Raw genomic sequence first — 17,702 nt, 5'->3', positions numbered from 1 at the left:
TAACCTACAATTATCATCATTAGATGTTGCTAATGGGCCAGGGGTACACTGTTAGTGAGAGCTAAAAGCCCAAAACTCTAGAAAAAAATCAACAAACTTGCATTTTTCTTCAAACATTTCTGCAATAGTATTTTACTGAAGAGTTCCTACTTATATACAATGTGCAAATTCACCACCTCTTATTTGGTGCTCCCCCCGCCACCCCTTACTTGACTAACTTTCCTTCCTTTAAATTATGCCTTTATCTCCAATTATGTTTATATTATTTCTCGGATACAAATACAGATACAGGCAAATAAGAGATTCTGCTGCCTCCAACCGAACAAAATAAACAAGCAAAGCAAAATTTCAAATGCAAACTTTCACTTTTCACACTGGGACTGAGTTGAGCCATACATGGCGACCAGGAAAACCAGCAGGATCTGACCAACAAATTAAAAAAAAAATCTCACTCAGCCTCCACAAAGCTGACCCACTCCAAAGTAGCCCTGAATCTAGGTCTGCGGCAAGTGGAAACAAACAGTTGCACTGAGTGCAGTGGGACGCGGGCTTGTCCTAACTTCAGCTGTAGCTATTTTCAATATTGCATCACTGGTATTGTAGGAAAGAACGCAATAGTATGTTTGGCGGCAATGGGAAATTTAGACATTTCTGAGAGGCAATGTGAGCATTGAAGGCAGGGTCGCTAGGTGGGCCTCTCCAAAGGTTTTGGATTGTGACACTTTTTATTTGGCGCACATTCCAGCATTTTGAAGCCTACTACTTTATGTTGATACAAAATTGAACAATAGGATAAGTAAAGCACGCAGATTTGTTTTTCCATGTATTCATTTCAAAGAATCAGTGAAATGAACTGTGCAGAGTTTTGGTCTCCTTATTTGAGGACGGACGTACTTGCCTTAGAGGCGGTGCAACAAAGGTTCACTAGATTGATCCCTGGGATGAGAGGGTTGTCCTGAGGAGAGATTGAGTAGACTAGGCCTATATTCTCTGGAGTTTAGAAGAATGAGAGGTGATCTCATTGAAACATACAAGATTGAGACCGAGCTTCAGACACTGCGACACATCAGGGAGGGGGAGAAGTTCCTGGACTCTATGTTTCAGGAAGGAGTCACACCTATGAAATTAATTAATGCAGATGTAGTCCGTAGGCAGGGACAGGACAGTGTGACTACGAGTGAGGCAGGTACAGGGATCCAGGAGGTAATGTTGACGGAGACGCAGCCCTTGCTCTTGTCAAGCAGGTTCGCGGTTCTTACTCCCTGTGAGGGCGAGAGCGGGGACTGCAGGGAGGATGAGCAACCTGGCCACAGCACCGTGGAACAGGGGGCCATTCAAGTGGAGGGAGTACAAAGAAATGTTGTAGTGGTAGGGGATAGTATCATTAGGGGGATAGATAGGGTTCTCTGCAGTCAAGAGCGGGAGTCCCGAAGGCTGTGTTGCCTGCCCGGTGCCAGGGTTAAGGACATCTCTTCTGGGCTGGAAAGAAACTTGGAGTGGGAGGGGGAGGATCCAGTTGTCGTGGTACATGTTGGTACAAACGACGTAGATAGGACAAGGAAGAAGGTTCTGTTAAAGGAGTATGAACAGCTAGGGGTCAAATTAAAAAACAGAACCTCAAGTGTAATAATCTCTGGATTATTACCTGAGCCACGAGCGAATTTGGCTAGGATAAATAAAATTAAAGAGTTAAATGCGTGGCTCAAAGACTGGTGTGGGAAAAATGGGTTTTGCTTCTTGGGACACTGGCACCAGTACTGGGACAGGAGGGAACTGTTCCGTTGGGATGGACTTCACTTGGCCAGTGCTGGGACTAGAGTCCTGGCGAATCATATAACTAGGGCTGCAGAGAGGGCTTTAAACTAATTAGTCGGGGGGAGGTTTCTAGAGAGCAAATAATAAAAATGACAACGAAGAAGGTCATAGACTTAGGTAGCAGTGGGGGAATTAAAAAACAGAACGTGTCAGGAAGGGACAGAAGGTATGGAGTAAAAGGTAAAGTAGTAAAAGGGGAAAAAACAGGAACTAAGTGTCACAAAACATATTTGAAAGTTCTTTATCTGAATGCACGTAGCATTCGTAACAAAATGGATGAGTTAACGGCACAAATAACTACATATGGGTATTATCTTGTGGCCATTACAGAAACATGGCTGCAGGGTGACCACGACTGGGAATTAAACATACCAGGTTATTTAACAATCAGGAAGGACAGGCAGGAAGGAAGGGGAGGTGGGGTGGCTATGTTAATAAAGGAAGGAATCACGAAAATACAGAGAAATGATATTGGGTCAAAGGAGCAGGATAGTGAAACAGTTTGGGTGGAGATAAGGAATAATGAGGGGAAAAAAACACTAGTGGGCGTAGTCTATAGGCCTCCGAACAGTTGCAACTCTGTTGGACGGAGTATCAATCAGGAAATAGTTGAGGCTTGTAATAAGGGAACAGCTATAATTATGGGGGATTTTAACTATCATATTAACTGGACAAATCAAATTGGGCAGGGCAGCCTTGAGGATGAGTTCATTGAGTGTATTAGGGATGGGTTTCTTGAGCAGTATGTAACTAAACCGACCAGGGGGCAAGCAACCTTACATTTGGTCCTGTGTAATGAGACAGGATTAATTAAAAATGTCCTAGTAAAGGATCCCCTTGGAATGAGTGACCATAACATGGTTGAATTCCATATTCAATTAGAGGGTGAGAAGATTGGATCTCAAACAAGCGTGCTGAGCTTGAATAAAGGAGACTATGAAGGTATGAGAGCGGAATTGATTAGAGTGGACTGGGAAAATAGATTAAAGGGTAAGACGGTACATGATCAGTGGTGTACATTTAAGGAGTTATTTTACAACTTCCAAAAAAAATATATTCCACTGAGGAAAAAAGGGTGTAAAAGAAAAGATAGCCATCCGTGGCTAAGTAAAGTAATTAAGGATAGTATCCGACTAAAAACAAGGGCATATAAGGTAGCCAAATCTAGTGGGAGGATAGAAGATTCGGAAGATTTTAAAAGACAGCAAAAAATAACTAAAAGATTGATTAAGAAAGGGAAGATAGATTATGAAAGTAAATTAGCAAAAAATAAATAAATAGATAGCAAAAGTTTCTATAGTTATATAAAAAGAAAAAGGGTGGCTAAAGTAAATGTTGGTCCCTTAGAGGATGAGACCGGGAAATTAATGGTGGGAAATATGGAGATGGCAAAAGCGCTGAACAAATATTTTGTATCAGTCTTTACGGTAGAGGACACTAAGAATATCCCAACACTGGACAAACAGGGGGCTCTAGGGGGGGAGGAGCTAAATACGATTAAAATCACTAAGGAAGTGGTACTCGGTAAAATAATGGGACTCAAGGCGGATAAATCCCCTGGACCTGATGGCTTACATTCTAGGGTCTTGAGGGAAGTGGCGGTAGGGATTGTGGATGCATTGGTAATCATTTTCCAAAACTCCCTGGACTCAGCAAAAGTCCCAGCAGATTGGAAAACTGCTAATGTAACACCCTTATTTAAAAAGGGTAGTAGGCAGAAGGCTGAAAACTATAGACCTGTTAGCCTAACATCTGTGGTTGGTAAAATTTTAGAGTCCATTATTAAGGAGACAGTAACGGGACATTTGGATAAACATAATTTAATAGGACAAACTCAGCATGGTTTCATGAAGGGGAAGTCATGTTTGACAAATTTGCTTGAGTTCTTTGAGGAAGTAACATACAGGGTGGATAAAGGGGAACCAATGGACGTAGTGTATTTAGACTTCCAAAAGGCATTTGACAAGGTGCCACACAGAAGATTATTGCTCAAGATAAAAAATCACGGGATTGGGGGTAATATTCTGGCGTGGGTGGAGGATTGGCTCTCTAACAGAAAGCAGAGAGTTGGGATAAATGGTTCATTCTCAGACTGGCAATCAGTAACTAGTGGTGTTCCGCAGGGGTCAGTGCTGGGTCCCCAACTCTTTACAATCTATATTAACGATTTGGAGGAGGGGACCGAGTGTAACATATCAAAGTTTGCAGATGATACAAAGATGGGAGGGAAAGTAGTGAGTGAGGAGGACATAAAAAACCTGCAAAGGGACATAGACAGGCTAAGTAAGTGGGCAGAGATTTGGCAGATGGAATACAATACTGGAAAGTGTGAGGTTATGCACTTTGGCAGGAAAAATCATAGAGCAAGTTATCTTAATGGCAAGAAACTGGAAAGTACTGAAGTACAAAGGGATCTGGGGGTCCTGGTGCACGAAAGTCAATAAGTTAGTATGCAGGTGCAGCAAGTGATCAAGAAGGCCAATGGAATGTTGGCTTTTATTGCTAGGGGGATAGAATATAAAAACAGGGAGGCATTGCTGCATTGTACAAGGTATTGGTGAGACCGCACCTGGAATACTGCATACAGTTTTGGTGTCCATACTTAAGAAAAGACACACTTGCGCTCGAGTCAGTACAAAGAAGGTTCACTCGGTTAATTCCGGGGATGAGGGGGTGGACATATGATGAGAGGTTAAGTAGATTGGGACTCTACTCATGGGAGTTCAGAAGAATGAGAGGCGATCTTATTGAAACATATAAGATTGTGAAGGAGCTTGATCGGGTGGATGCGGGTAGGATGTTCCCAATGATGGGTGAAACTAGAACTAGGGGACATAATCTTAGAATAAGGGGCTGCTCCTTCAAAACTGAGATGAGGAGAAACTTCTTCACTCAGAGGGTGGTAGGTTTGTGGAATTTGCTGCCTATGGAAGCTACATCATTAAATAAATTTAAAACAGAAATAGATAGCTTCCTAGAAGTAAAGGGAATTAAGGGTTACGGGGAGCGGGCAGGAAATTGGACATGAGTCTAGGTTCGGAATGGTCGTGGCCCTGTGGGTAGTGGAGCGGGCCCAGGGGCCGTGTAGCCTGGTTCTGCTCCTACTTCTTGTGTTCTAATTCTGTTAGATTTGAGGAGATGGTTTTATTGCTGTTCCTGGCTGGGGTGGAGATCGCCTTTACAGAAGGTAAGTACTGTCGAAAATATAGGGACAGAGTGATCTCCTGGACGAGTTTCGATCGCCTAGATGGGTCGAAGAGGAATTTCCCAGATTTTTTTCTCCCAAATTGGCCATTGGTTTTTTTTTCATCTGGTTTTTTGCCTCTCCTGGGAGATCACATGGGTTCGGGTGGGATGGAGAGTGATAGTATATTTGAGGTTAGGATCAGATCAGCCATGATCTTATTGAATGGTGGAGCAGGCTCGAGGGGCTGATTGGCCTACTCCTATTTCTTATGTTCTTATGAGGGGGATTGACGGGGTAGATGCTGAGAGGTTGTTTCCCCTGGCTGGAGAGTCTAGAACTTGGGGTCATAGTCTCAGGATAAGGGGTCAGCCATTTAAGACTGAGATGAGGAGGAATTTCTTCACTCAGAGGGTGGTGAATCTTTGGAATTCTCTGCCCCAGAGGGCTGTGGATGCTGAATTGTTGAGTATATTCAAGGCTGAGATCGATAGATTTTTGGACTCTAGGGGAATCAAGGGATATGGGGATCGGGCAGGAAAGTGGAGATGAGGTCGAAGATCAGCCATGATCTTATTGAATGGCGGAGCAGGCTCGAGGGGCCGTATGGCCTACCTCTTCAGTTCGTGTGAGAATTGAACTCTCTTACCAGTACAAATTGCAAACTGTCGAATGTGGTATGACCATGCCTACTGGAATGTTACTGTTTCTACTGTTCATTAAAATAAATATTAAACATTTGTAGTTAAATAGTTCTGCAAGTTTGTCCGTATTTTGAAAGCCTGTTCTAAAGGTGCATTTGTTTTATGGTATAACTTAGTCGCTAAAAACTTGCAACATGTTCCCATGAGGCACAAGAAGTAAAAGAAAGACAGACTTACATTTCTATAGCACCTTTCACAACCTCAGGACGTCCCAAAGCGCTTTACTGCCAATGAAGTACTTTTTGAAGTATGGTCACTGTTGTAATGTGGGAAACGTGGCAGCCAGTTTGCGCACATCAAGCTCCCACAAACAGCAATGTGATAATGACCAGATAATCTGTTTTTGTTACGTTGGTTGAGGGATAAATATTGGCCCCAGGACACCGGGGAGAACTCCCCTGCTCCTTTTCAAAATAGTGGCCGTGGGATCTTTTACATCCATTAAACAGGGGGCAGAAGGGGGCCTCTGTTTAACATTTCATCCGAAAGGCGGCGCTTCCTCAGCATTGAACTGGAGTGTTAGCCTTGATTTTTGTGCTCAAGTCTCTGAAATGGGACTTCAAAAGCTTCTGACTCAGAGGTGAGGGTGCTGTCCACTGAGCCACGGGCTAACACTGTAAAAGTCCCCAAAAACCTTGGGTATGTTTTTTCTAAACATTGTTAAAATTTGTGCGTCATAATGGAACATAACTCCAATAGGGTAGTCCGGTACTAGTGGTCTTTCTCTTAGACTGTGTTGTAAAATATGTTGCTGATTACTACTGTTGATTAATTTTGATGGGTGCAGTCTCGCCCTTTATCTTAAGTGCTCCCTCAGACCCATATGTTTAAATCCTATGACATGTAAACTTGATTCTGCACCCATGTGTGAAAAATGGACCAGAAAATCAAACTGAACCATCCTGAATAATACTTGTATTTTACTACTTCTCATTTCACAGAAACTCTCTGAACGATAATTGAGTCCTAGTTATTGGGAAGTTATTTCTGAACTTTACTTTTTTTTAAGTTGGCTAAAATGGTGTTGATTTACATGCATATTATTCAGAGTGCTGCACTGTAATAGGTGTTTTATTGCTGTAATGACAAGATAAGCTAGTAATTTTAGTGGCATCTTAAATATAATTTGTTCAGACACATCTGTTGCTCCATGGCAGTGAAAGGGTTAAAATTATGCGCCCCCCCCCCACACGGCCTTCCATACTGGGATACTAATAACGGTTTTGTTTCTCTCCATATCATTGAGCTAAAAACCTAATCGACTAATGAACTTAACAGTCTTACACAGGATTTACAAGGCTCAGTGCTGCCTTCATTTAATCGCACTAAGAAAGGATTCATGGAGATTGTCAGAACAATTTGCCAACTGCGTGCGAAACAGCTTCTCCTATTAGCATCATTTGAAGCAATTGCCTGCTAACTTCGGTGATTAAGCTCTTGGTATTATTAACTAATTGAATAGGACATGTCCTTTATCTTGCTCAGAGTTTACTTCTGTGCTCTCAGAAATGTATAAAACAGTTGTTGAATTTGCACTATATGCACATTGCAGCATTGGTTCTTTTATTTAACCAGTTAGTTGGGTAAAATGCTGTCCATGGCTTTATGACTGTCCCAATCATTAGGCAATAATCATGTCCTTAAATATTGTTCCCCACCCCCCCCATCATTTCCATCTGGTAGCTTGAAATAATTATCAACCTCTTTTTAAACCCCCCTCCCCCCCCCCCCAACCAAAAGAAACCCTGTCATTAGCTGCTTCCCGCAGGCATTCATGTTCTGCAACCTTGAAAACAGAGAAGAGCTTTTACAGTGGCGTGTCCCATGTGCTGGTTGCCAGTGATTTTTGAAAGTGTGCCCTGCAATGTTCCCTTTAACTTTTTATTCGGGTGCAAGGCCCCTTCAACGGGCTGCGCGGCCCATTCAAATTTCCGCGCGTGCGCGGTTTTTCCTATTGTAAAGCCGGTAGGCGGCCTGCGCGGGAGCTCCAGACCACGAACGCACAGCTTAACAGGAACATTGATGCCCTGTAATATTGTGAATGCATTTTGAAGCCATCACATCAGAAAGAATCACACCTTGGTGTCTCGCCTTAGGACGCCATCTCCCTGTGAAGCAAAAATTCGTGATTGGCTGAAGTGAGGACAGTAGGCACCAATCAAATATCCAACTGAGTTAACATGAACCAATCAAAAGCATTTTAAGATGGCAACTACCAATGAGGAACAAATAAGTTGCACAAAACCAAGTGACCTAGGCCCAACCATCTTCAGCTGCTTCATCAATGACCTTCCCTCCATCATAAGGTCAGAAGTGGGGATGTTTGCTGATGACTGCACAGTGTTCAGTGCCATTCACAACTCCTCAGATAATGAAGCAGTCCATGCCCCATGCAGAAAGACCTGGATGACATTCAGCCTTGGGCAGGTAAGTGTCAAGTAACATTCGCACCACAGAAGTGCCAGGCAATGACTATCTCCAACAAGCGAGAGTCTAACCACCACCCCATGACATTCACTGGCATTACCATCACTGAATCCCCCACCATCAACATCCTGGGGGTCACCATTGACCAGAAACTTAACTGGACCAGTTATATAAATATTGTCGCAACAAGAGCAGGTCAGAGGCTGGGTATTCTGCGGTGAGTGTCTCACCTCCTGACTCCCCAAAGCCTTTCCACCATCTACAAGGCACAAGTCAGGAGTGTGATGGAATACTCTCCACTTGCCTGGATGAGTGCAGCTCCAACAACACTCAAGAAGCTCGACACCATCCAGGACAAAGCAGCCCACTTGATCGGCACCCCATCCACCACCTTAAACATTCACTCCCTCCACCACCGGCGCACTGTGGCTGCAGTGTGTACCATCTACAAGATGCACTGCAGCAACTCGCCAAGGCTTCTTCGGCAGCACCTCCCAAACCCGTGAACTCTTCCACCTAGAAGGACAAGGGCAGCAGGCGCATGGGAACACCACCACCTCCAAGTTCCCCTCCAAGTCACACACCATCCTGACTTGGAAGTATATCGGCCGATCCTTCATCGTTGCTGGGTCAAAATCCTGGCACTCCCTCCCAAGCACCACGTGGACTGCAGCGGTTCAAGAAGGCAGCTCACCACCACCTTCTCGCGGGCAATTAGGGATGGGCAATAAATGCTGGCCTTGCTAGCGACGCCCACATCCCAGGAACTAATAAATAAAAATCAAATGGGTTAAGTTTTTTTTATACCACCAAATGACAGACTAGTGTCTAGCAGGGAGTGACTAAAAAATAATGTTTTGAAATTGGTTTGAGCGACTATCTTTTTTAAATAGCTGAAAGTTTACTGATAAAATTAACATTTATAATGCAAGAACCCCATAAAAATCAAACTATTAAATAAAATGGTTATTACTTATTAGAGTTACCTGTGCAGTCACAGGTAAGTTCTTGGCGAAAAGTTTTCTTGGAGAGACCTATCCCAGTGTTTCCTGGACCAATATGTCGAGGAACCAACCAGAGATCAGGCCATCTTAGACTGGGTATTATGTAATGAGAAAGGATTAATTAGCAATCTTGTACAAAGCCTCTTGGGTCTGAGCGATCATAATATGATCGAATTCTTCATTAAGATGGAGAATGAAGTCGTTGACTCAGAGACTAGGGTCCTCAATTTAAATAAAGGAAACTACGATGGTCTGAGGAGCGAGTTGGGTAGGATTGATTGGGGAATGGCACTCAAAGGGTTGACGGTGGATAGGCAATGGCAAACATTCAAAGACCGAATGGATGAGCTACAGAATTTGTTCATCCCAGTTTGGCATAAAAATAAAACAAAAAAGGTGACTCAACCATGGCTAACAAGGGAAATTAGGGATAGCATAAGATCCAAGGAGGCGACATATAAATTGGCCAGAAAAAGCAATAATCGTGAGGATTGGGAGCAGTTTAGGATTCAACAAAGGAGGACAAAGGGATTAATTAAGAAAGGGAAAATAGAATATGAGAGTAAGCTATCAGGGAACATAAAAACTGACTGTAAAAGCTTTTATAGATATGTGAAGAGAAATAGATTGGTGAAGTCAAGCGTAGGTCCCTTGCAGTCAGAATCAGGGGAATTTATAATGGGAAACAAAGAAATGGCAGACCAACTAAATTCATACTTTGCTTCTGTCTTCACAAAGGAGGACACAAATAACCTCCCAGAGATGCCGGGGAACATAGGGCCTGATGAAAGGGTGGAACTGAAAGAAATCAGTATTTGTAGGGAAATGGTGTTAGGAAAATTGATGGGACTGAAGGCCGATAAATCCCCAGGGCCTGATAATCTACATCCCAGGGTACTTAAGGAAGTGGCCCTAGAAATAGTAGATGCATTGCTGGTCATCTTCCAGAACTCGATAGACTCTGGAACAGTACCCATGGATTGGAGGGTAGCTAATGTTACCCCACTATTCAAAAAAGGTGGTAGAGAAAAAGCGGGGAATGACATCGGTAGTGGGGAAAATGCTAGAATCTATTATAAAAGATGTAATAGCAGAGCACTTGGTAAGCAGTGACAGGATCGGACAAAGTCAACATGGATTTACAAAAGGTAAATCATGCTTGACTAATCTACTGGAATTTTTTGAGGATGTAACTGGTAAAATAGGTAAGGGAGAGCCAGTGGATGTGGTGTATTTGGACTTTCAGAAGGCTTTCGATAAGGTCCCACATAAGAGATTAGCGTGCACAATTAAGGCACATGGGATTGGGGGCAAGGTATTGACTTGGATAGAGAACTGGTTGGCGGACAGAAAGCAGAGAGTTGGAATAAACGGGTCATTTTCCGAGTGGCAGGCAGTGACTAGTGGGGTACCGCAAGGCTCGGTCCTAGGATCCCAGCTGTTCACAATATATATTAATGATCTGGACGAGGGAATTGGATGTAATATCTCCAAATTTGCAGACGACACAAAGCTGGGTGGGAGGGTAAGCTGTGAGGAGGATGTCGAGAAACTCCAGTACGATTTGGACAGATTGGGTGATTGGGCAGAAACATGGCAAATGCGCTATAATGTGGATAAATGTGAGGTTATCCACTTTGGTGGCAAAAACAGGAAGGCAGATTATTATTTGAATGGCAATAGATTGGGAGAAGGGGAAGTGCAAAGAGACCTGGGGGTTCTTGTGCACCAGTCGCTGAAGGTAAGCATGCAGGTGCAGTAGGCGGTTAAGAAGGCAAATGGCATGTTGGCCTTCGTAGCAAGAGGGTTCGAGTACAGGAACAAGGATGTCTTGCTACAGTTGTACAGGGCCTTGGTGAGACTGCACCTTGAGTATTGTGTGCAGTTTTGGTCGCCTTACCTGAGGAAGAACGTTCTTGCCATGGAAGGAGTGCAGCAAAGATTCACCAGGCTGATACCTGGGATGGCAGGAATGACGTATGAGGAAAGATTGTGTCGATTGGGCTTATACTCACTGGAGTTTAGAAGATTGAGAGGGGATCTCATCGAAACCTATAAAATTCTGTCAGGCCTGCACAGACTTGATGCAGGAAGGATGTTTCTGATGGCCGGGGAGTCCAGAACCATGGGTCATAGTCTAAGGATAAGGGGTAAGCCATTTAGGACTGAAATGAGGAATTTCTTCACCCAGAGAGTGGTGAACCTGTGGAATTCTCCACCACAGAGGGCGGTGGAGGCCAGTTCATTAAATATATTCAAAAAGGAGTTGGATATATTTCTTAAGGCTAAAGGGATCCAGGGATATGGGGAGAAAGCAGGGACAGGGTACTGAATTTGGATGATCAGCCATGATCTCATTGAATGGCAGAGCAGGCTCGAGGGGCCGAATGGCCTACTCCTGCTCCTATCTTCTATGTTTCTATGTGTCTGGAGCCTGAGCTCGATTCAGAGTATTGCCCGCAGCCTCAATTATTGGCTTGGGCTTTGCTGACTTTCTTGTCTTGCGTTGGCCTTGGTTTCCCCCCAGTTGAATGCAGTTCATGTCAATTCAGTCAAATCCATTTCCTCGTCATTTTAGCTCCATTCACTACCTCTGCTCAAGTCCCACTGGCCATGCTCCCTGCATCGGTCCAGTCTGACCTGCCTGGACTCATTGCTGGACTGCTCCAACCAACAGGAGTCCTTCGCGGTGAGGCCTGCCCCCCACACGCTGTCGTTTCTGATCGACTTAAGGTCAGTGCCAGCCGTGGCTCAGTGGGCAGCACCCTCGCCTCTGAGTCAGAAGGTTGTGGGTTCAAGTCCCACTCCAGAGACTTGAGCACAGAAATCTAGATTGACACTCCGGTGAAGTACTGAGGGAGTGCTGCACTGTCGGAGGTGCCGCCTTTCGGATGAGACGTTAAACCGAGGCCCCGTCTGCTCTCAGGTGGATGTAAAAGATCCCGTGGCACTATTTCAAAGAGCAGGGGGAGTTCTCCCCGGTGTCCTGGGGCCAATATTTATCCCTCAATCAACATCACTAAAACAGATTATCTGGTCATCATCACATTGCTGTTTGTGGGAACTTGCTGTGCTCAAATTGGCTGCCGCGTTTCCTACATTACAACAGTGACTACACTTCAAAAAGTACTTCATTGACTGTAAAGCGCTTTGGGACATCCGGTGGTCATGAAAGGCGCTATAGAAATGCAAGTCTTCTTTTTCTGTCGTGACCTGTCCAGAGTCGCTCTCAAACTAACACCCCACCCACCCACCCCGAGTCATGTCTGCCTCTACCTTCCCAACCCTGAACTGGTCCTGTTCGAGTCCTGTGCCATCTGTTTTTTTTCTCTCGGCTCTGTTCAGCTCTTTTACTCAAATTATCATGAACAGTTGGCAACTGAGAGCTGAACACGAGTAGCTGAGGAGAAGTCTGTGGGTGCGGGGGTGAAATGGGAATAATTCTACTCGAGCCGGTCTGGCAACAAGTCTAAGCAGTCCAGCAATCACTCCGGGTCGGCCAAGCTGTGTAGGGCTCTCATTTACTCGCTCTGCTTGCTCACTCGCCTGCTCATCTCAAGTGGTTCCTGACTCATCTGCTAACTTGTCCAACCTGCCTCGCTTGCTTTGTCACCCGGACTGAAGATTTGCCAGTTCGCCTGCTCACTTGCTCAGGCCAGGTGCATCCTGCCCCATTGACTCTGCGTGATTGGCTTCACAGCACCTCACTCGGCCTGCACAACGAGTGCCTTTTGGCGAGTCAGTCGCGTGCCTGTGCGGAGTGCTTTTGAGCCCAGAGTGCTGCCTGACTGGCTGGCTTGCTGATCTACCTCGAGTACTTCCTAGCCTGCTACCTCTTTCTAACGCCTTGAGAGCTAGTAACCTACCTGCTGGCTTGCCTGTTCAACCTGAGGATATTCTGGCACTCCTGCTCTTCTGTCTTAAGTACTTCCCAGTCCACCGCTTTGTGAGGAGTAAAGTAGAGCGAGGAGTCGAGGAGAGTGGAAGAGAGTAACAAGTGAAAGAATGAGAGAAAGCAGGAATTGAAGGAGCAGGGTGAATGAGCAAGAAGTGAAGGGAAGAGAACAGGAGGAAAGAGAAAAGCTCGTGAAAGAGAGCATGACTTTTTTCTGGAGGCTTAACAGCATCATCTGCCTTGGGTAGAGTTACATGAAAGGCTGAAAGTGTTTTGGTGGATTTAGTCCCTAAAAAGTGAATTCAATAGTTTTTAGCGATGCTTCTTGTTAAGGAAGGACATGTTCCTTGAGCAAATTATGGGCAAAGTTCACTTTATTAAAAAAAAATTATTCCAAATGTTAATAAGTTGCCCCAGTTAAATAGGATGTCCTCATCTTGACCTTCCTAGGAGATACGTTGACCACACTTTATTCATACTTGTTCCACTGTGGCACTATCTAAAAGTGTGTTTAGTAATTTTTCCCTTTTCACAACTCCCCTCCTCATTGATGACCACGGATCATTTCTTATCCAGCCCTCATCTAAAGAGAATTTGCTCCCCTATTACTGCTCAACGATAATTTCTATGAATCAGATGACCATCCACTGTATTTGGGTGATTGAGAGGCATATTTGGACACTGGGATTTCAGAAATGGGAAGCCATTTACAGGTGCTTCACAAAATGACAGCCAGCAACCATCTCCGAAGGAACATGAACAGTTGCACAACAGTTTAAGCAATGATGTGCTTGGTTGCCAATCGATTCTCAGGGCAGCCAATCGCTTCAACCAGATTGTGTTAGACTACCAGGTGGAATGCTGTGTGGAAGCAGAGTATTCTACAGCGCGGTGTTTGTTAATCATGTCGACTTAACAGTTATTAGTGGGGGGTTTTCTTGATGACAAAGTTCTAACTTGCTTTTGGGTGGTGGCTTTTCATAACTGAAGAATGCATTGGCAGGCCATTGTGTCAGCCGTGGCTCAGTGGGCAGCATCCTCGCCTCTGAGTCAGAGTGTTGTGGGTTCCAGTCCTACTCCAGAGACTTGAGCACAAAAATCCAGGCTGACACTCCAGTGCAGTGCTGAGGGAGTGCCGCACTGTAGGAGGTGCCGTCTTTCAGATGCCGTCTCTCAAATGTGGCACTATTTCGAAGAAGAGCAGGGGACTTCTCCCCAGTGTCCTAGCCAATATTTATCCCTCGTTCAACATCACTAAAACAGATTATCTAATCATTATCATATTGCTGTTTGTGGGAGCTTGCTGTGCGCAAATTGGCTGCCACGTTTCCTACATTACAACAGTGACTCCACTTCAAAAAGTACTTAATTGGCTGTAAAGCGTTTTGGGACGTCCGGTAGTCATGAAAGGCGCGATATAAATGCAAGTCTGTCTTTCTTTTAATTGCATTATTATCACGGTAAAATGACTGGTGTCCTTGTGACTTGTTAACTTGCAGCTGAGAAGCTGGTGTCCCTGAAGGGACAGGACTGGAACGTGTTCATGCAGCAGCTGTGCTCGCTGCTTGATGCTGGTGAGAAGACTGCACTGGCACCGAGAGCCAAGCTCAACTTGATGTGCTATCTCTGCACAGTGGCCAGTCACAAGGAAGTTGCTACAAGACTAATCGAATCAGCGCTGGTAAGTGACATGCGCTGTGGTGCTTAATGGCTGACTGCAGACACCAGGCAGTCCACTAGCATGTCAGATGCATTCTTAGAATTGTGACTTTATTTTCTATTTTTAATAACTTACAGATGCCCATTGCATACATAAGGCCATTTTATGCTTCAGCTGGATGAGCCTGGGTCCTGGGAGTGGGATGTCAAAGCAGCCTCTCTGCATTGCTGCCATTCTTATATTTAAAGTCCACCGCTGTTCTCCTGCAGGCTTGCTGCATGATAATTGGGTGCATGGAAACTGGTTCTCGTTCTTCCAAAATCTCGCACACCGGTCAGATTGAAAGGTTTATATTTATTCCACACGTGAAGGCAACAATATTGTTGAGTGATTGAGTAGATTGGGCCGATACTCTCTGGAGTTTAGAAGAATGAGAGGTGATCTCATTGAAATATATAAGATTCTGAGGGGGATTGACAGGGTAGATGCTGAGAGGCTGTTTCCCCCTGGCTGGAGAGTCTAGAACCAGGGGTCACAGTCTCAGGATAAGGGGTCGGCCATTTAGGACTGAGATGAGGAGGAATTTCTTCACTCAGAGGGTTGTGAATCTTTGGAATTCTCTACCCCAGAGGCTTGTGGATGTTGAATCGTTGAGTATATTCAAGGCTGAGATCGATAGATTTTTGGATTCTAGGGAATCGAGGGATATGGGGATCAAGCGGGAAAGTGGAGTTGAGGTCGAAGATCAGCCATGATCTCATTGAATGGCAGAGCAGGCTCGAGGGGCCGACTCCTGCTCCTAATTCTTATGTTCTTAATAACCTGCTAAAGAAGATGAAACTGAAAATTGAATTTTTCGAGGGGGTGAAGGTGTGTGGATGAGGGTAGTGCAGTTGATGTGGTCTACATGGACTTCAGAAGGCTTTTGACAAAGTCCCACAAAGATCCAGGGCAATTTGGCACATTGGATCCAAAATTGGCTTAGTGGCAGGAGGCAGAGGGTGATGGTCGAAGGTTGTATTTGTGACTGGAAGCCTGTGCCCAGTGGTGTACTGCAGGGATCAGTGCTGGGTCCTTTGCTGTTTGTAGTGTACATTAATGATTTAGATATGAATGTAGGAGGTATGATCAGTAAGTTCGCAGATGACACGAAAATTGGTGGGGTGGTAAATAGCGAGGAGGGAAGCCTCAGGCTACAGGACGATATAGATGGCTTGGTCAGATGGGCAGAACACTGGCAAATGGAATTTAACCCTGAAAAGTGTGAGGTGATGCATTTTGGGAGGACTAACAAGGCAAGGGAATACACGATGAATGGTAGGACCCTAGGAAGGACAGAGGATCCGAGGGACCTTGGTGTGCATGTATATAGATCCCTGAAGGCAGCAGGACAGGTAGATAAGGTGGTTAAAAAGGCATATGGGATACTTGCCTTCATTAGCCGAGGCATAGAATATAAGAGCAGGGAGGTTATGATGGAGCTGTACAAAATGCTGGTTAGGCCACAGCTGGAATACTGTGTGCAGTTCTGGTTGCCACACTATAGGAGGGATGTGATTGCATTGGAGAGGGTGCAGAGGAGATTCACCAGGATGTTACCTGGGCTGGAGCGCTTCAGCTATGAAGAGAGACTGGACAGGCTGGGGTTGTTTTCCTTAGAGCAGAGAAGGCTGAGGGGGGACCTGATTGAGGTGTACAAAATTATGAGGGGCGTAGATAGGGTAGATAGAAAGGAACTTTCCTCTTAGTAGAGGGGTCAATAACCAGGGGGCATAGTTTCAAGGTAAGGGGCAGGAGGTTCAGAGGGGATTTGAGGAAAAACTTTTTCACCCAGAGGGAAGGGAGCGAGCTCATTAGCGTGATGGTTTTTAAAAGAGCAGAAACATCATGCTTCCGGTTCATTGGCAGCAGCCACTCCGTAAAAGAAAAGATTTGCCAAAATGCTTCTTTGTAAATTCTTTTTCATGAAAGTTTTGTTGCTTAGCTGATGTTTTTTTTAAAATGGACATACGAACAATGACGGACCGGTAAAAACCCTCTGGTCCATCCAGCCTGTCGCACACAATTGCCATACCTCGTGTATCACAACATATACACTCTCCACCCCACCCGAAACCATGGGATCTCCTGGGGGAGGCAAAAATAAGACCGATTAAAACCTAGGTCAATTTGGGAAATTCCTCTCTAGGCGATCGAAACGAGTCCAGGAGATCACTCGGGCGCTGAATTCCCTGCAGTACCTAAAAGAAAAAGAGATGTTAATTTTTATTCCTAGGGCCAGATTCAAGTTTTAATTTTTGGATGGATGTTGATGGGGTGGGGAGGGGGTCATGCACTTTGGCACTTTGTGGTTACAAGTTCATTCATTTCTGAGCGTGATTGTCCAGTTGGAAGCGGAGAATACCTAGTGTGTGAAACTGCTGAAAATGTTCTAAAGCGTAGGTTCTAAACTGATAAAAGTCGCGTTTGAATCTGTGTGGAATTATCGCATTTTCGACCGTGTTAAAGGCTACATTGTCGGTCCATCCCTTGCCAAAAGAGAAACGCCTCTGACCTTCACCAGGAATATCAATGGGCAAATATTGTTACAGCGATCTGTATCTGTGTATGTATCAGAGCTGAAATACTGCTGAGGATGTTAACCCCTATCTGAAACTAATAAAAAAAATATATGTCTGTTGTGTTTTTCCTTCCAGTTCCCACTGTTAGCCCAGCAGCTGCGAGCAGCTCCAAATTGGGACATGTAAGTATGGTATGCTTCACTTCAAGAATAGAAAGCATCTGTTTCATGCGTCATCATTATCAGTTCTTGGAAGGGAGTCTTTAAACAGCAGATCCGACTACAACCATTCAGATTTAATTTACTTACAGTCTGAATACCCCCTGCTGGTGCTATTGAATAAATCTCTACAGGATGTTAAATTAGAAAAACAAATTGTACCATTATATATTATAATGGGAGTAAAACTAACAACACTGTGCTTCGGGGCAGGATTCTGAATTGCTACACGAC

At 44.6% G+C, this 17,702-nt stretch overlaps 1 protein-coding gene across 1 annotated transcript in view; it reads left to right on the top strand.

Moving 5' to 3' along the window:
* ulk4 (unc-51 like kinase 4) overlaps positions 1-17,702 on the top strand; it is a 585,662-nt gene that overhangs the window by 82,221 nt on the left and 485,739 nt on the right. The window contains exons 14-15 of the mRNA XM_085989398.1: positions 14,529-14,710; positions 17,386-17,432. Of these exons, the coding sequence (XP_085845524.1) occupies positions 14,529-14,710; positions 17,386-17,432 (229 nt within the window). The remainder of the gene's footprint in view (positions 1-14,528; positions 14,711-17,385; positions 17,433-17,702) is intronic.

Source organism: Somniosus microcephalus, chromosome 5 (genome assembly GCF_052327205.1).
Source record: "Somniosus microcephalus isolate GS21.2 chromosome 5, FLI_Smic_1.0, whole genome shotgun sequence".
NCBI classification, from domain to species: Eukaryota; Metazoa; Chordata; class Chondrichthyes; order Squaliformes; family Somniosidae; genus Somniosus; species Somniosus microcephalus.
The sequence above is the reverse complement of the archived record's forward strand: the minus strand, read 5'-3'. Positions and strand labels throughout refer to the sequence as shown.